At 50.0% G+C, this 18795-nt stretch overlaps 2 protein-coding genes across 8 annotated transcripts in view; one reads left to right on the forward strand and one right to left on the reverse strand.

Annotated features, from left to right (window-relative positions):
• SETDB1 (SET domain bifurcated histone lysine methyltransferase 1) overlaps positions 1–9328 on the forward strand; it is a 29911-nt gene extending 20583 nt beyond the window's left edge. For 5 of the 6 annotated variants that reach the window (XM_059930451.1, XM_059930442.1, XM_059930461.1 and 2 more), the window contains 9 exons: positions 401–517; positions 4840–5009; positions 5573–6201; positions 7010–7038; positions 7152–7284; positions 7559–7724; positions 8071–8282; positions 8530–8618; positions 8808–9328. In XM_059930451.1, the coding sequence (XP_059786434.1) occupies positions 401–517; positions 4840–5009; positions 5573–6201; positions 7010–7038; positions 7152–7284; positions 7559–7724; positions 8071–8282; positions 8530–8618; positions 8808–8925 (1663 nt within the window). In that variant the 3' untranslated portion in view covers positions 8926–9328. Of the gene's footprint in view, positions 1–400; positions 518–4839; positions 5010–5572; positions 6513–7009; positions 7039–7151; positions 7285–7558; positions 7725–8070; positions 8283–8529; positions 8619–8807 lie in introns of those variants that run through there. The other variant, XM_059930480.1, reaches the window with a different exon arrangement.
• Positions 9329–9568: 240 nt separating this feature from the next.
• On the reverse strand, positions 9569–18360 carry CERS2 (ceramide synthase 2). 2 transcript variants are annotated; one of them, XM_059930493.1, is made up of 11 exons: positions 18223–18360; positions 13324–13497; positions 12778–12895; positions 12467–12585; positions 12180–12237; positions 12024–12074; positions 11695–11787; positions 11380–11508; positions 11047–11153; positions 10756–10936; positions 9569–10576 (listed from the first exon to the last, which is right to left on the reverse strand). In XM_059930493.1, the coding sequence occupies exons 2-11, from the start codon at positions 13494–13496 to the stop codon at positions 10436–10438; spliced, it is 1170 nt and encodes a 389-aa protein (XP_059786476.1). In that variant the 5' UTR covers position 13497; positions 18223–18360; the 3' UTR covers positions 9569–10435. The 2 variants fall into 2 exon arrangements, with proteins under 2 accessions (XP_059786476.1, XP_059786481.1); XM_059930498.1 differs by having other exon boundaries at positions 10756–10909; positions 18223–18359.
• Between the last annotated feature and the right edge of the window lie 435 nt (positions 18361–18795).

An 18795-nucleotide genomic window follows, 5' to 3' on the forward strand; every position in this document is an offset into this window, starting at 1 on the left:
TTTCCACTTCTGTGCCTTATACTGCACTCCTCCTTTCCTCACCTCCCTTTACCTCCTTAGCTGGAGCTCCTGCCATAAGGCCTCCATGAAAACTATGAGACTGAGAGGCTGGGGCCCCACAGCTTAACCTTGGGTGCATGTGTCTTATGTTCGTTTCTCTGATTCTCCTTTTCTTTTGCTTCCCTCCATTATGCTTTTGGTTGCCACTTGTTTTGTTCTCTGTCTCTTTATCTTATTCTCACTCTGTCATATTCTTACTGTCTTTTCCTTTCTCATTTACATGTATGCAAGAAGAAAAAGAAATTTCACTACTTTATCACCATCCTTTTATCAGTAGTAACTTCCTGCCTCTAAAGAAAGTCTCACAGCTGTAGCTGTTGTACCCTTCTATTTTATACAGGTCTAAGTGTGCCTGCCATCAGCTAACTATCCAGGCTACAGCCTGCACCCCAGGCGGCCAAATCAACCCTAACTCTGGCTACCAGTACAAGAGACTAGAAGAGTGTCTGCCCACAGGGTAAGTAGTCAGGGGAAAGTGAAGCACCTCAGAGACTGAATTCTTGTTTTTCTGTGCTTGTAACAACCATCAGAATTCTAAAAATTGGAGCCAAAAATAGGATAACTGATACAGACATTTTATCAATTAAGCCTTAGTTACTGAATTCCCAGCACATGTTTCTTCCTTGAGCTTTCCTCGAAATGAATACATATAATGATTGAATAGTATCTAGCAATTTTTTGTTGCAGTAAAAGATCACCTTGATTTCAGAGCTGTACGATTATTCTAACAGATTGTGGTTTACTCTGGCAAGCAAGATGTGTTCAGAGAGGAGACCTGATTATATAGGACTTTGTAAATCAGAATAAAAATTAGAGTCAAATTCATGATGTGATGGGAAGCTGTTAGAGAATTTTAAGCAGGCAAATGATGTGATCTGCCTTTCAAAGATTACTCTGACTTCTCTATGAAAAATAAGTCTTTAGGGCAGCAAAAGTAGAATTTGGTAGACCAATTAGATACTTTCAGGAACCATAGGTAAGAAGTGGTGGTTGCTGGGGCTTGTACTAGAATGAAGGTGGCAGTAGAGATGAAAGCGGATACACTTGGGGATGCACTTGGAGGCAGAGCTGCAGAACTTCATAGATTGCGGAATGGGAGGGAAAGAACAGAATCAAGGACAAGTCCTAAATTTTATACTTGAGCAACTAAGTGGATGCTGGTGCTTTTTACCGAGATGGAAGACTAGAGCTAGAGTGTCAGGTCTGAGTAAAATTCAGCTTCTGTTCTGGCCATGTTAAGTCTGAGATGCCCGTCAGGCAACCCAAGTGGAAATGTCAAGAAGGCATTGAGGACTTCCCTGGTGGCGCAGTGGTTAAGAATCCGGCTGCCAGTGCAGGGGACACAGGTTCGAGCCCTGCCCCGGGAAGATCCCACATGCCGCAGAGCAACTAAGCCCATGCGCCACAACTACTGAGCTGGCACTCTAGAGCCTGTGAGCCACAACTACTGAGACCATGTGCCACAACTACTGAAACCCGTGAGCCTAGAGCCCGTGCTCAGCAACAAGAGAAGCCACCACAATGAGAAGCCCGCACACCGCAACAAAGAGTAGCCCCCACTCGCTGCAACTAGAGAAAGCCTGCGCACAGCAACAAAGACCCAACGCAGCCAAATAAATTTATTTATTTAATTTTTTTTTTTTTAAGAAAAAAAGGCATTGAGACTTCTGAAGAGAAGTGTAAGGATTGGGCATAAAGAATTAGGAGTCATCAGCTCAGGAGTGGTAGTTAAAGCCTGGACGAGTTCATCTAGAGAGAATATTGATAATAGAAAAGAGAAGGGGCGCAGAGTAAGCCCTGGGCTCTCCAACTAGAAATTGAGCAGAGGAGGTGGAGCCAGCATGTGAGATTGAGAAGGACAGATCAGGGAAAGAGGAGGACAGTGAAAAAAGTGGGATATAATGTGGTAAGCTGGGTCTATATGAATATGTGAACTAATTAGCCTAGTGCTCAAGATACATAATTAACAGAGAGGACAGAAAAGGAAAGAATCATCAGTGAAATAATTCAGATGTTTTCCCATAATGGAAGGGACTGTGTTTCCAAAGTGAAAAGGCCAATCAGGTCCTAGCATAACGGATGAAAATAGATCCCCACTAAAACACATGATGATAAAATGTGATCGTTGTGTCCGCAGAACACTGAGGACAAAAAGAAAATACTAAAACCTTCTAGAGAAGAGAAAGAGACCACAAAAGAAACAAGAATTCAAAAAAAAAAAGAAAAGAATTCAAAGTGACTTCGGCCTTCTCAAAATAACATTGGAAGCTAGATGGCAATTAAGGAATCTGTTCAGAATTCTAAGGAAAATTATTTCTAACCTAGAGTTCTAAACCCAGGAAAGCTATCAGTTGTTGGTTAAAGTAGGCTAAAGCCTTTTTTTTTTTTTTTTTTTTTAATTTATTTGGTTTTGGCTGCGTTGGGTCTTCGTTGCTGCACACAGGCTTTCTCTAGTTGTGGCGAGCGGGGGCTACTCTTCATTGTGTTGCGCAGGCTTCTTTTGTTGCGGAGCGCAGACTCTACACACGCGGGCTTCAATTGTTGCAGCACGCAGGCTCAGTAGTTGTGGCACGTGGGCCTTAGAGCGCGTAGGCTTCGGTAGTTGAGGTGCGCGGGCTCTAGGGCTCGTGGGCTCAATAGTTGTGGCTTGTGGGCTCTAGAGCACAGGCTCAGTAGTTGTGGCACATGGGCTTAGTTGCTCCGTGGCATGTGGGATCTTCCCGGACCAGGGATCAAACCTTTGTCTCCTGCATTGGCAGGCAGATTGTTAACCACTGCGCCACCAGGGGAGTCCCTAAAGACATTTTTTAGACATGAAATACCTCAAAATTTTCCATTATTTTCCCTCTCAGAAAATTACTGGAAATGTTTACTAAAATGGGGGAAAAAGACAAGAGAGAAGAAGGCATATACTGATCCAGGAAACAGAGGCTCCAGCTCAAAAGAGGAGTGAGGGGAATCCCACATGATAGGGAAGTCAGGGGGGCTTCCAGGCTGACAGCTGTGCACCAGATGTAGAGAACAGCCAGTGTCAGAGCAGGTCAGATTTGGCTGCAGGAGAGACTTCTGGGAAAGGGGGTTTGATAGAAAACCTGATGGGTTTGAGTATCTTCAGAGGAGATTGAGACTACTGGGAAAATCAGGACATAAATTTGAGCTGAGTGCATATTGAAAACTAAACAAAGGAAAAGACACCTGTTAGCTTTAGCTGCATTGTATCATTTATGTTTTAATTATAAACAAAGAAAATTGAATCTTTTAACAACATTTAGATTTGATAATGCTGAGTAGTAGGTTCCTGTTCATTATATCTTTTTTACATGTTTGAAATGTTTCATAAGAATATTTTCAAATAACCACAAATATGTCACTCCCCTGCTTAAAACTCTTTAAAAGCTTTCCACTGCACTTTGGATATTATTCTAACTCTTAATCTTGGATCACAAGACAATGTACTATCTGGCCCCTTCCTATCTCTGTACTTCGAAAACTGTTCCAACCACACTGATATTCTTCAGTGCCCGGATCCAGTTCACCCAGTGTTTGCCAGCCTACCTCAAGAGGCTTTGTACGTACTGTGCCCTCTTCTGGGCATCCTTCCACCGTTGTTTGCATGATTATCTTCTTTAACCTTGAGTTCTCAGCTTTAATCTCACCTCCTCAGAGAAGCCTTTCCTGGTCACTCTAAAACTAGGTCATTTTCACTCCCTTAATTCTCTCATTGAGAGTGTGTCCTTTAGTATCTGTGACAACTTTATTTTATTTGTTGACTTGTTTTTGTTCTCTTTTCTGCTAGAAGGTAATCTCCATGAGGGCAGGAACCTTGTCTCTCTTGCTCACCATTGTATCACCAGCAGCTGATTTACCCAGTGTATGGCATATAGTAACCATTCATATTTTGTTGAATGAATGAATGAATGATACTCAGTATAGCTACTCTGAAAATCTCATGTGGTGGTTAGACCTGAGTTCAAATTCTGGCCTTGTTGCTTCCAAGCTGATCCTGTTTTATCAGCTCTAAACAGAGGATATGAGCGCTAATACCTTCCCAACCCCGGTGGGGTTTTAAGGGACCTAACAAAGATGTTTTGTTTCTTTTTTTTTTTAAGATTTATTTATTTTCATTTATTTTTGGCTGCATCGGGTCTTAGTTGCAGCGCATGGGCTCTTTGTAGCAGCACATAGACTTCTCTCTAGTTGTGGCGTGCAGGGTTTTTTTCTTTCTCTTGTTGTGGCACACAGGCTCCAGGGCGCGTGGGCTCTGTAGTTGGTGGCACATGAGCTCTAGTTGAGGTGCGCGAGCTCAGTAGTTGTGGTGCGCAGGCTTAGTTGCCCCGCAGCATGTGGGATCTTAGTTCCCTAACCAGGGATTGAACCTGCGTTCCCTGCCTTGTAAGGTGGATTCTGGACCACCAGGGAAGTCCCTTAAATGTGTTTATTTTATGTATCTATTTCTACAAATTGACTTATGTTAATGGCTCTGAATCCATATTCACCTCATAGTTTGCTTAGCTTTTCTCCAGTTGTTAGGCATTCTGTCATTCACTGTTACTATCTGTAGTGCTATAAATATCTGTATCAGTCACTTTTCCCCCTTCTGAGTTATTTCTTTGGGCTATATTCCCAAATGAATCAAAGAGCATAGACAGTTCAGTAAGTCTGCTCATTTAGATCATTACCTGATAAATGATGACACCTTAAAAATTATAAAAGTTCTGTGGATGTAATGGATGCTCTAGTGATCGTGTTATGATTGATTTTATTGTGACCTCCTCCCAGAGTTTATGAGTGTAACAAACGCTGCAAATGTGACCCAAACATGTGCACAAACCGGTTGGTTCAGCATGGACTGCAGGTTCGACTGCAGCTCTTCAAGACCCAGAACAAGGGCTGGGGTATCCGCTGCTTGGATGACATTGCCAAAGGCTCCTTTGTCTGTATTTATGCAGGTTGGTGATGAAATGAAAGGGTTGCTTTCTGGGGTTAGGACATGGTGGGACACTGAATCATAGACAAGTTGAACTTAAGAATGCTTAACATGTGAACTGGGGGAGGGGAAGCCAGGATTTTCTTCTATAAAGAACATGAGCGATGTGCCTGTCTGGGTGGATCAAGAAGGGACAAAAGTGCTTCAGGAGGATGAGAACAAAAAGGGATGAAATTGTGGACATGATGTTTCAGCAGAGAGACATGATAGTAGAGTCCAGTGTGTCATTTTTTCCCACATCACTCCACTCCACCCAGAGATTTAGCATAACTGAAGAACTCTCTTTTGGTAAACAAAGTAAAGAGGAAGAATGGGATGGCAGAAAGGGCAAGATTTAAAACTATAGTAAGTTCCCTTTACTCTCATAGTTAAGACACTAAGAAGGAGGTATCATCAAAGAGAAATGAGACACCATAATGGAGGCGATTTGACTCTCTTTGCTGGTGGGCTGGATATTGATGGAATGAACTTTATTCTTTCTAAAAGCACCTCATAACCCTAGAAGGTCTTTCTCTTCATTCCCAGGCAAAATCCTGACAGATGACTTTGCCGACAAGGAGGGCCTGGAAATGGGTGATGAGTATTTTGCCAATCTGGACCATATCGAGAGCGTGGAGAACTTCAAGGAAGGATATGAGAGTGATGCCCCCTGTTCCTCTGACAGCAGTGGTGTAGACTTGAAGGACCAGGAAGACGGCAACAGCGGTACAGAGGACCCCGAAGAGTCCAATGACGATAGCTCAGATGATAACTTCTGTAAGGATGAGGACTTCAGCACCAGCTCGGTGTGGCGCAGCTATGCTACCCGGCGGCAGACCCGGGGCCAGAAGGAGAATGGATTGTCTGAGATGCCTTCCAAGGACTCTCGCCCCCCAGACCTTGGGCCCCCACGTGTTCCTGTCCCTCCATCGATACCTGTAGGTGGCTGCAATCCACCTTCCTCTGAAGAGACACCCAAGAACAAAGTGGCCTCGTGGTTGAGCTGCAATAGTGTCAGTGAAGGTGGCTTTGCTGACTCTGATAGCCGTTCATCCTTCAAAACTAGTGAAGGTGGGGAAGGTCACGCCGGGGGAGGCAGAGGGGAGGCTGAGAAGGCTTCCACCTCAGGGCTGGGCTTCAAGGATGAGGGAGACATCAAGCAGCCCAAGAAAGAGGTAAGCAGTGGCAGGAAACTCTTGAGAATTGTGGCTTTTGTATAACTTTTTTGTGGTAACAATGTAGTCTCACCATGGGTCTTTTTTCTTTTTGGCCGTGCCACGCGGCTTGCGGGATCTTAGTTCCCTGACCAGATATCAAACCTGTGCCCCCTGCAGTGGAAGTGTGGAGTTCTAACCACTGGACCACCAGGGAATTCCCTCATGAGTCTTCACATGCAGATTATTTACTTGATGGATATTTCTGTGGCAAATCTGATTAACCTACCCCTAATACATTCCTAGTGTTGGTTTAAAGAACCAAATTATTTTAAAATCAGCCTGCTGGGGGGAAAGTATCTGATTTATTCCAAAGTGAAGGGTTTATAAGTAATTTTTTTAATTGCTATTTCAAGTTATCTACATCATTGCTTTCTTTTATTACAGTAGAATGATCTTACGTGAATTGTATAGTAGAATGATCTTACAAGAATTGATCGTACGTGTATTTTTAATGATGTTGAAATTTAGCACATTACAGGTGGTGAACTGTCCCTTGTCCTCGTAAGATTCTGCCCATGGTGTTTTCCGTGTACATTAATGCCCTATTGTTGGGAAGGGTTAAAGACCCCTCCCAGGGGGGCTTTCTGATGAGAATGATTGTTACTCTTAACTTGCAGAGTAATTTCTTCACACACACCCCACTTTAGATAGTGTACCTCTTACTGGCTAATGTCTTTGGAGGTCATTTGAGGTGAAGTCTGTCATCGTTGGGTTTGTTATCCAGGACCATGAAAACATTTAACCCTTCACTTGCTCTCTTTTCCAGGACCCTGATGACCGAAACAAGATGTCAATGTAAGTGCCTCTCTCTTTGACCTTTTTCCAAGTCTACCTTCTCTAAAGCCTACAGAAGTAGCCTAAGAAACTGCCAGTAACCTGACCCCTCTCATGTCTTCCTCTCCCATCAGAGTTACTGAAAGCTCTCGAAATTATGGTTACAATCCTTGTCCCGTGAAGGCTGAAGGACTTCGCCGCCCACCAAGTAAGACTAGCATGCATCAGAGCCGACGACTCATGGCCTCTGCTCAGTCAAACCCTGACGTAAGTGACCTTTCTCAAGCTGTACCTTACCCAGCCTTCTGTTTTATTCAGAGTCTGAGTAAAGGAACATTCTCACCTCATCAAGTCTGTCACCATAATTACTGTTACATATCTTATTTCTCTGCCTTGACTTCCTGCCTCATTTTCCTTCACCCAGCATCTAATCTTGCTGTAGTCTGAGCCCCTTTCTGCATAACCATAGGTAAAAGCAGGGATTCAAAAGGGCCCTCTCCATTTACCCTTATTCCTTCTTTTCACCCTTCCGCTTCCCCAGGACATCCTGACACTGTCCAGCAGCACAGAAAGTGAGGGGGAAAGTGGGACCAGCCGAAAGCCCACTGCTGGTCAGACTTCAGCCACAGCCGTTGACAGTGATGATATCCAGACTATCTCCTCTGGCTCTGAAGGCGATGACTTTGAGGACAAGAAGAACATGTCTGGTAGTCTGGAAGAATTTGGGGGGTAGTAGGAAAGAACCAGTTCGAGGGAAAATTCAGATCCTGAGAGTTGAAGCATCTCTGGGAGGACTCCCTGACTCCCACCTAAACTGTTAATATCAATGTTTGACACATCCCTTCCCTCTCTTCTTCCCAGTTCCCTAGTCTTTTCCCTCAGCTCCTTTATCCAGCAGATCTAATCCTGCTTGAAAAAAATGCCACCTAGGCTCTTTGCCTCAGAGTCCCAGCTTATTGGTATTCCTGAGCTGCCCTGGGTGGGATAAAAATGGAAATAGAATGTCCAGTCATGAGGCAGGACAGGCCTAACCCCATTCTCCTTCCTGTCCAGGTCCAATGAAGCGCCAAGTGGCAGTAAAATCAACCCGGGGTTTTGCTCTTAAATCAACCCATGGGATTGCCATTAAATCAACCAACATGGCATCCGTGGAAAAGGGGGAGAGTGCACCTGTTCGTAAGAACACACGCCAGTTCTACGATGGGGAGGAGTCTTGCTACATCATCGATGCCAAGCTTGAAGGCAACCTGGGCCGCTACCTCAACGTGAGACCCCTTTCCCTCACCTGTATGTGCTGATAATCCCATGGTCCTCACATTTCTAGTTCTTCTAACACAACTATATAAACCCACCTTTTCTTGTTATAAATTCTTGATCTCAAAGGATCTTTCAAAACTTCTCTGTTGTGATGGGGAGGATCAAATGGCATTGTTTTCATCCAACTCTCACTCACCCCACAAAGCCAGATTCTGTTTCCTTAGTTCTTATTTGAATCTGTCCTTAACCCTATAGCACAGCTGCAGCCCCAACCTGTTTGTCCAGAATGTCTTCGTGGATACTCATGATCTTCGCTTCCCATGGGTGGCCTTCTTTGCCAGCAAGTAAGAGGGAGTCAGGGAAGGGGATGGTTGGGTAGGAAAAGAAGCCCAAGGCTGGGGAGGGGCAAGGACTACAGAAATTTGAAGGGCCGCTCCTCCATCTGTGATCCAGCGCCACCTGCATGCTCAGTCACCCCAGGTGCCTGGGTTATCTGCTGTTTCACCACACTCCTTCCTTTTCTTCCTCTTCAGGAGAATCCGGGCTGGGACAGAACTCACCTGGGACTACAACTACGAGGTGGGCAGCGTGGAGGGCAAGGAGCTGCTTTGCTGCTGTGGGGCCATCGAATGCAGAGGGCGTCTTCTTTAGAGGACAGCCTTCTTCCTAACCTTCCCAACCCTTCCTGAACTGCCCTTTCCTCAGGAACTGGGTCTTCCTGACTGATGAATTCTGACCCCCAAGTCTCTAGTCTGGCTACTCCCCCAGCTCCTAGTAGATAGAAATGGGGGTTCTGGATCAGGAGACCCCTTCCACTGTGGTGCTAGCAGGCAGGGCCCCTCCCCACCTCCTGAGGCGTAGAGGTGGGAGACGTCACCACTCTAACCTGGGCCTGACATCCCTTCAGTCCTCCTGTTGCTCACCCCTCCCATCCTACGTTTGTTCACGTGTTCATGCTTCTAACAGACTTTATTCCTAGAATGAGGGCTGTGTATTTTATTATCCCTGGTTTGTATTGTTTCTTGAAAGTCTTTTAACAAGATGTTAAAACTAAGATTGTGATTTGATTTCTCTCCCTCAGCTCCCAATTCTGGGTCTTTTGATGAAAGATCTGTTTTGCCCCCATCCTTCCCAGTGGGCAGCTGTCATTAATCTTGACCTTTCTCTACTTTTGCTTTTTCTTACTTGCCATCTGAAATTTTTAAATGTTACATAACTGTGAGGAAGGCATGAGGAAGACTACCTTAGTTTATTTAGTTGATCCCTCTTCTCAGTTCTTAAGAGTCTCAAACACTTGTTGCCATGTTTTACTTAATCTTTAATATATTTTAATTAAAAAAACCATTAACAGTACATTTTGGTCTGAAGTGGTCCCTCTGCTGAAATGCCAGGCGCTAGCTGTAATTCTGGCTTTAAAACCAAAACCCCAAATGTTTAATAAATAAAAATTAGAACTAGTTGCCATTCTATTCCAAACCAGCTAGCCTAGGGAAAGAGGCCAGAGAAAGGAGGCAGTAAGGTCTTGGACCTGTGACTACAGGGACAGCTGGCAGAGAAGTAACAAAAGACTGCCTGAACAGTCCCCATTGTGGCCCCCACTTTTTGGCAGAGGTAGGATAAGGGTCATGTGCACCCTCCTATGCTCAGTTCATTTGTATCTTAGGAGGGAAAAAGTTAAAAGCTCAGCTTTGGTTTCTGGTCCAAGTTAGGGAGATTAGAAAGGTGAGCCTTGGTCCAACTTTGGCAGAATGAGGCCCACGGGTGGGACAGTAAGGCACGACCCTGGCTCTGGAGGTCCGGGAGTCAAAGGCAGACAGCTAGGGCCAGATTCTGAAGAATAAGGAATGTGAGTTGTGACACCCACCCCCGGAGCTGAGGAAAGGTCTCGAAAGCAATAGAAAGGACAACTTGGAAAGTAGAGAGGAAAATAAGACCATCCCCCCCTCTAACAAGGATATAACCAGCCTCCCCTTCCCTGGGGATAGGCTGGTTAGCATTTGGTTTAAAGGCAACTGGGTGAAAAAGCAGCAGGGGTGGGGGCACAGAGAACACCCTCCTCTTGCTTCCTCCTTTCTCCCCAGAACTTCAGGCGACCCTGTGGGGAGAGTGGGGTAGTTCCTTGGCTTTATGCTTTAATCTGAGGGGCAGCAGGGACAACGGTTCAGTCATTCTTACGATGGTTGTTATTGAGGATGGGGTGGCCGTTGGCTAGGGGCCGGCTCTTTGCTCCTCCCCCAGCTGCAGCCTCCTCCCCCTCTGAGCTCTCTGTTTCTTCCCGGTCACTGCGTTCATCTTCTACCAGCTGTGGAAAGGGATGGGAAGGGTTACAAACCCCTAAGGACTGCCTCTCTCCGTAGGCTTTTTCCAGCTACACCCAGGGCCCCACAGTAGTTTTTAGAGGGTTGCTGATACGGGAAGGGAATTTGGGCAGTACTAGAGTTGAGGGGAGTAGGGCCTACACAATGGGGACAGAAGCTTCACCTTTCCAGTTATGAACTTGTGGGCCATGCGCAAAATGAGGTAGGCCCAGAAGATATGCAGCAGCTGTAGCACTCCCATCATGAAATTGAAGAAGTAATAGCCAAAGAAGGCCGGATAGAGCTCCAGTGGGTACACCAGGGTGCAGTGCAGGATCCTTGGGATGAAAAGGGAGAGACAAGAACTGTGAACACAGAAAAGAAGGGATTAAGATGGAGGATTGAAAATGTGGGTGCAGAGCGGGGAGACTCCTGATTTCTTGAAAACAGGACTATAGTGTGGCCTCCTACTCACCAGAAGGGCAGGATGACCAGTCGGGTGATGATGAAGACAATGGCGAAGACGATGAAGATGTTGTTGCAGGTGTTTTTCCATCCCGCATAGTTAAACATCTTGGCTGACTGTGTAGATAGCCCCCATCCATCATGAGCTCCTGACTCTCCCATATACGTTCATATGTACGCCCCAGTTACCACACTGGCTCTGTGCCCCCAGCTTCTTGATCCCAGGAACATCCACCCCCCCCAACCACTACCCCCCCACCCCCACCCCACCAAAAATGGATAGAGGGACAGAAGAACCTGCACCAGGGTCTCTAGGCTTGAAGAAATGCCCAGAAATCCTGACCTCTAACAGGTAGTCAGAAGAGTCATGCAGAGCCATGATAAGAGTCCCTGCTCGGACGTAACTGGCAAACCAGGAGAAGCTAATGAGGATGATGGTGGCCACGTGGTGGATGATCTGTTCCTTGAAATCCTGTAGAAAAGATGCAGCCTCCAGAGGACCTTTTCCTGGTCCCTAGCCTCCATTCTTCCTCCCCCTCACCTTTAATTCTACTTATCCCACAACTCCATCCAAAGCACCCAGAAGTCAAAGGGGAGGCTATTCATCCCAGGGCTTCATTTTGGCTCCTAGGCTTAATGGCACAGCCCCTTGACCCACCTTTCGCTTGACATCAGAAGCAATGCTGAAGAGCAGGGACCAGTAGAAAGACAGTTCAATCATGTAGTACCAATACTGGGAAGGGATGAGGCTCTGGGAGAGGGGAGAGAAAAGAGGAAGGTAAGGGACCCCAGAGCAACTGGACTCAAGGGTCTCACCTCTCCAAACCCAGCCCTCCCAGAACCTGAGGTTATGTTTAGCACCATGACTCCAGTCCTTTCTGTCACATGTTCCGAGATCATCTCTTCACATGAATGTGTATGTCCTAATCCTATCCTACACTGGTTCTCTTAATCACCCCGTGTAAGGAATCGGGACCCATCTCGTACCTGTATGGGATATCCCTCCCAAACTTTCCTCATGTCATAGAACCAGGGTTTCTGCAGAGAGATGGTGAGAGGTTAAAGGAGGAAGGACCCAAATTCTGTGGCCTCATCCCACCTTGCCAGAGAATCTACTCCCACCTCCCAGGAATCCCCACTCACGTCTACAATGACAGCCATGCCGGCAATGAAAGCAATCAGGTAAAACGTGAATCTCCAGCTGGAAGAGGAAGCAGAAATAGCTAGGAGAGAGGGGTGGGAGAATGGCACAGCCCTCCAACCAACCCCCAAGTACCTCCCTCCAGATACCCTCTCACGGATATTAATAACCAAATTTCCCTCCTCAGCCGGGTATAATCTCCCTGCATACAGCTATGACCCACCCCTCCCAGCAAAATACATCAGACCTTCCTCTGCCACCCAGTTTCTCTTGCTCCAACCTCCCCTACCTTGCTTCTCGGAACTTCTTGAGGAGACTGGGCCGGTCCTGGTTGCGGCGGCGGCGGAACCAGCGCTCTACCTGGCGGCCAGAGAGCCCGCTCTGCCGTGACAGAAGCTCTACCTCTGCCTGAGTGTAGTGAAGAAGCCCATTACACTCCACTTCAGAACTCAGCAGCACCCCACCCTCTGCCAGTAATGACCCAAGTTGCCCCCACTGCCTTCCCATCTCTTCCGCCACCAGAGCTGGCATCCCAACCCTATCTCCTCCTCACTCCCCACCAGAACTCTTAACTCCCAGAACAGGGTCTGCAGCTTATACCTGTTTGGGCTGCTTGCCACTGGTCAGGTAGAAATGCTCCAAAGTGGGGTTGAGAGGTGCCCGCAGCCGAGTTTTCTCTTTTACATTCAGGAGGGCAGCCAGTGGTGTAGCCACGTAACTGGGGAAGGGATATGAGTGAGGACCGTCGGGATCTCTTGAAGCACCTCAGTCTCCTCGTAGCCCCTAAGCTAGGGGGCTGGCGGGGTGGGACTGCAAGCTCAGACAACTTTATCCTGGGCCTCAGTTTCCCGGCAACCCCCTCTCTGGCTGCCTTGGGCTGCCCATAGCTGACAAAGCTGCCTGTGTTCACTAGCGACCAGGCGGGTGGAGGGTGAGAACAAATAACCATTGAAGGAAAGGGCCTGGGGGTGCTGAGCCCTCAGAAAGACAATGCTGCCTTCAGTGGGGGGCACACAGTAGGCAGGGACCTGGGTGGTGAGAACACCAGGGTCCAGGACCAATTAAACAGCAAGAGACAAACTTGAAGTACAAGAAACTGTGTGGCTGGCAGCCAGGGAAGGCACAGGGGTATGTTGGTATGCTCACAGCTCAAAGAAGTATCGAATGATGAGGAAGAGCAAGGCCAGGGGTAGAGTGATATAGAGGTCTGAGGCTTTGGCGTAGACACGTCCATCTCGGTCTTCTAGATCAGCCCAGGTTAAGTTCACAGGGAGCCACAGCCGTTCCCACCAGAAGTAGTCATATAAGGTCTGGAGCATCCTGAGTGAGGAAGGGGAAGGTAGAGGGCATCAAAGCAGGCAGCAGTGCAAGAAGAGACAGATGAAAATTTTCAGTGTTAACAGAAAGAGCAGGGGCAAAGACTCAAGCCCTGGGTTTTGGTCCTGGCCGTGTGGACAAATCAGTTTCCCCATCCGAAATATGGTGGCTTTCCAGTTCTAACATTTACTATGCACATCAACCAAAGGTGATGCTAACACCCCGTAGAAGTCCTGATTCCCTAGACTTAAGAATCTTGGGGTCTCTCCATCATTTTGCTATCCTCATGTGGAGGACAGGCGGGATCTGGCCCTAGAAGCTGTAGCCAACAATCTTAACTAAAGTCAGAGGCATCCTCCCTTCCCCGCACTCTCCAGCCTCCCCCTAGTGCCCCCAAGCAACCCATAACTGGAAGCTTCCTTGCCAGGGAAGCCCAAGAAAGGATTGCAGGGTTGGGGCAAACCCTTCCTCCTCCTTCCCTATAACCCACTGAGGCGGCAGGTCTTAGGGAAAATTAAGAGGCCTGAGTAAAGCAAAATTATGCTCCCAAAGAATGCTGAGCTCCAGGACAATCAATGGACATCAAAATATTGCACACAAGATTAATACCCCATGCCAAGCCATCCAGTTCCTAAACATAAGGCAGAAGAGCCCTATCTGAAGCCTATCCTCAGAAACAAAATGAAGACAAGGCTTCAGGGAGTCAGGAATTGGGGGACAGAGAGTCGAGACAGCAGACTAAGACAGCTGGTAGAATTAGGAGCTATTTCTTATTAAGGCTCATCTAGAAAATAAAATACTAGTCTGCGTGGGGAACACCCATCACAAATACCCTCAGCTAGGAAAGAGCTGCTGCTTTCCCCCGCCTCCCCCCTTTCCTCCACTGAAAGAGAAAGGATCTACAGGGTGTTAGTGACTACTTGAATACCTGAATGAATAAGGGAATGATCTGGGGCCCAAGCGGGGACAGCAGCTGCTTGGAGCTGAGAGAAGCAGCTAGATGATCCTGAAGAGACAGTGATGCTGGGACCACACAACACCTGGCAGTCCTGGGACTCAGCAGTGAACCCAGTAGGATGACAAGGGCAAATCTGCCAGGCTCCCGACCCCTCATCCTCCCAGGAGGGAGGCTCGGTGGGTGGTATCCAGGCTGGCCTTGAGACTAAAAGCTGACACAGAAGGAAGGTGTCAGGGAGGAAAGAGAGTTGGGAGATTGTTCTCTGCTGTGAACTGGAGACCAATTGGTGCTGCTCTCCAGCTGAAGGCTGATCATATCACAGCTGAGCTGGGCTGCTCCTCTGACGGCTCCGCCCCCACCCACCACAGAAGCACTTGCGAAATCCCTCTCAGCCTGTCACGGGTCTGTATTCCAGCTCAAGGACTTTACCCTCTTGTCCCCACTCCTGGTCACTGCTCTCTCGTAGGTCAGCACCGACAGTAAAGGAGCTTCAGCTCCACCCGCCCCCAGCAACACACACACACACACACACACACACACACACACACACACATATTCCAGGCCTCAGCTCCTGAGGGTACTGCCCCTTCCCCCTCCACCTCAGCCAGAAGAAATACTTAATTAGTTAAAGAGATGGAAGTCTTTTGAACTGAACAAAATTAAAACACAATTATCCACAGTAGAACTCTCCCCACGCAACCAGGCGTGCGCACACACACCCTTCTCCTGGAGAGAAGTTGTAAAAAATTTAGTCGAGAAGGGACAAGGCAGAATGCCTAGATGTGGTGGCACACCTCTGGCTCTTCTTTTCCAACTTTTTTGCTTAGCTTGATTGGAGGTGAGGAAATAGACCTGCCCCAGTCACCTACCTCACTGCTATATCTCTTGGAGCCCAACTTCTCCTGCATTGAGGTTTAAAGCCAAGGGCACTGTCAGGCCTAGAAATTGGGTCCCATCCCTGACCCGGTTTTCGGTCAGTGGAAACCGGCAGGGAAGTTTCTCTCATCACAGATATTTTGAGGATTAAAGATTCAGAGGGCTGGCTGGGGTCCTGGAGGGTATGAGTGGAGCCCCTCTCACTGATTCCTGGGGTCCAGGAATGTCTTATGCCAGTCTGATCCCTACAAAGAAGGTGAGGAGCTGGGGAAGTAGGCAGAGGGTCAGAGAGAGGTCAAGGGCAAGCACCTGGACAAGATCTCAACCCCAGCACAAGACAGCACCTGTCCCCTTCCTGCTCCAAGCAAGGAGAGTGGAAGATGGTGTGAGCAGGAGGGCATGATGTGTCAGGAGTTCAGAGAGGCAAATTCTGAACGAGGGCTCTCTCACACGTGGGTTTCAGGCTGTCTGTGACCATAGCCCTCCCTTGCCACCCAGTACTTCCATTAGCAGAGGAGCAACTGCCCCAGCCCTGCCCGTCACCCCCCAGGGCCTAGCCCAGCAGGGAGAGGCACCAGATTCAGCAGGGTCAGGACTTCTGACTCCATGTGAGGGGGAAGGGAAGACAACAGGGGCTCCCAGCCGGCCTCATTTACACTTCCCCACAGAACCAATCAGTCTGCTCCCAGTGGCATCCCTGGCACACCCAGCCAAGTAAAGGGATCCCACAAACAAAAAGCTGGGTCAAGAAAAGGGGATGTTCCCTCAGGATAGGGAGACAACCCTGCTTTTCTGGGTCACGTTACTTAATCTCCTGGTGGAGAAAATCACACCTATAGATATTTTTCCACTTACAGAATTTACTCCCACACACACGACAAGACAATAGGGTGTGTGTGTATCTCTCTGTCTCTCTCTCTCTCACAGACACACATTCTGCCCCAGAGACCCAGACACCATTTTCTGAGGCACAGGCTGGAGAGGGGCCAGCAGAGCGGGGATTTCGTGGGCACTGGATTACCAGCAACTTGAACAGGGCTCCGCCCAGCCCCCAACTTTTGCCCCAACTCTGACTGACCTATCCCAGACCCTCACCAATGGATGAAAAGGGGCAGAAAGTCCCCATGGGGGCTTGTAGACCCAGCTGGCTAGGAGGGCAGAAGTTTGAGTCTGGGACGAAGGGATCTCACAGACTCAATGTGATAACGGTCCCAGCAGCTCTCAGGTTGGAGGAATAATTGAGGAAAATATAACAGGATCAGTAAGTAAGGGAAGAGAGAGTGACAAAGAGAGGGTCCCACAGACTCCCAGCTTCCACTGAAGCCTGAGGGACTACAAAAAAGAAGTGAAAGAGGACCTGAATAGTCCTCCTTGTTGAAAACTTTTTCAGGGAGCGACAGCAGGTCATGAACTAGAAGGCAGTGAGCAATGGATGAAGCCAAGAAGAGGTGTGTCATTGCTCCAGGCTGCAGTATAGGTCCCAAAATTTTCGTTTTTCTGGGCTGCCCCACCAGAGGCCCCAACACACCCAAATACTGCATGAGACTACAGCCCCCAGGGGCAGGTGGAAGAGGAAGATGGGGGGTGGGAGGGGGTGTGTGCAGAAGGCACAGTAAAGGATCAGCCAGCCTGTGGCTAGTGACAGGGGAAAGTGGCCCTCCTTCCCAGGGGGAAAGCTGGCCAGAGGCCCCAGTGAAGGGAGTGGATTGTGGGGTATCACGGCAGACAAGGAACTCTCTCTCTTCAAAACAGAGGGTGTGCAGGTCACTGTATGGTCAGGGCCAGGCCCAGCGGGAGGAGGCTGCAGACAAGCCCTTACCCTTAGGAGTCCCATCACAAGCACTGTGAGCCACCCACATCGGGCCCAGTCACCTCGACTCTGGTACGGGACAGCAACCCTTCCAACACAGATGTGGGAGGGAGTGATTGCCTGCTGGAAGCCTTCCCTGATTCAATTCTCTGGAAAGAGGGGCTCAATCCATTGCTCAGGATCCTCAGAACCCCATGCTTCCTGGACCTGGCTACTCAGGTGACAGACCAGATTTTGATGCCAAGAACCTGGCTTGGGAAGTGAACCCCTAAGCTGAGACCAAAGACTATCATCACACACATGCAATTAACCTACTCACCAGAGAGCTTCCGGGCCAAAAATTAGCCAGGAGGTGAGGCCCAGAAAACCAGTTTCACCAGCAGCTCCCACGGACCGCAGCCCCACACACCCCATAACGGTATAAGAGCCTTAGCCTTGGGGGGCCGGGATAGACACTCAGAGCCGCACCTTCCTGTTTCCCGTTAAGCACATGGACGCTCTGACCTCCCTCCCGGAGTGGGCACAGTGAACCGGTAAGAAAAAGCAAGACCCTCCACTCTCCTCCCACTCTATAGCCACGGGACCCTCCGGGCCAGGGGCCACGCCGCGGGCCCGCAGCCAGGCAGGGGGCTCTCATGCAAGTGGTCACCGGAGCTGCCTACTCCGCGACAAAGGGGCGCCTGGGGCTCGGCTGTCCGCGAGCAGCCCCGCGTCCCCACCTCCCGGCCCCTACCTGTTGCCCAGGAGGGCTCCTCCGGGCTCGGGGCGGCGCGCCCGGGGACGCCCAGGCGCACGGCCAGCCTGCCCTCGGACGGCGCTGGGGGCCCGGCCGCTCCCGCGAGGCGCTCCGGCCCGCCCTCCCCCAGGCCCGCCGCCATGAGCGCGCCCGGCAGAGGCCCCGAGCCAGCTGCGGCGCCCCGCGCCCGGGCCCCTCTCCCCTCCTCGGCCCGCTGCCTTCCCCGCCGGCCCTGTCCGTGGAGCCGCGTCCTCGCGGGCCCCCAGTTCTCCCAACTTTTTCCGCGCCGCGTCCCGCCCCACCCCTGCGCGCGGCGCCTCGGGGTCCCGGGAGGCCGTCCCGACTCACTCGGCGGCGGCGGCGGCGGCGGCGGCGGCGGCGGCGGCAGCGGCGTCGCGGAGCTGGCCGGGCCGGGAGCCGCTGCTCCGTCTCTCCTCTCGTCCGAGCTCCGTGCCCCCTCCGGACTGGCTCCGCTCACTCCTCTCCTCCCCCTTCCGCCCGCCCGCCTGCCAGCTCCCTCCCTCCTCCCCCTTCCGCCCGCCCGCCCGCCTGCCCGCTCCCTCCCTCCTCCCTCCTCCCTCCCTCCTCCCTCCTCCTCCCCCCGCCCGCCGAGCCTAGCCGAGCTGAGAGCGAGCCCAGGCAGCCCGGGAAAGAAAGGCCGCGAGCAACACAGGAGCCGGGAGACTGGGCGTGGGCCTGCGGCCCGGCGACGAAAGGGGAAAGGAGGGCGGGCGGCGGGACCGGGGCCTCGGCGCGGGACAGCCGCGCCCAGCCCCCGCCGCCTGCCACCGCCCCCTTCCCGGCCCGCGGCCCGGGGCGGGCGGCGGAGCCCGAGGCGAGGACCCGAGCCCTCGCGGCGCCCGGCCGGCGGCCTAGCCCAGTAGAATCACCGCACTGGGGGAGAAGTCCCCGATGAGGGCG

This window comes from Balaenoptera ricei, chromosome 1, assembly GCF_028023285.1.
Source record: "Balaenoptera ricei isolate mBalRic1 chromosome 1, mBalRic1.hap2, whole genome shotgun sequence".
Lineage (NCBI taxonomy): Eukaryota > Metazoa > Chordata > Mammalia > Artiodactyla > Balaenopteridae > Balaenoptera > Balaenoptera ricei.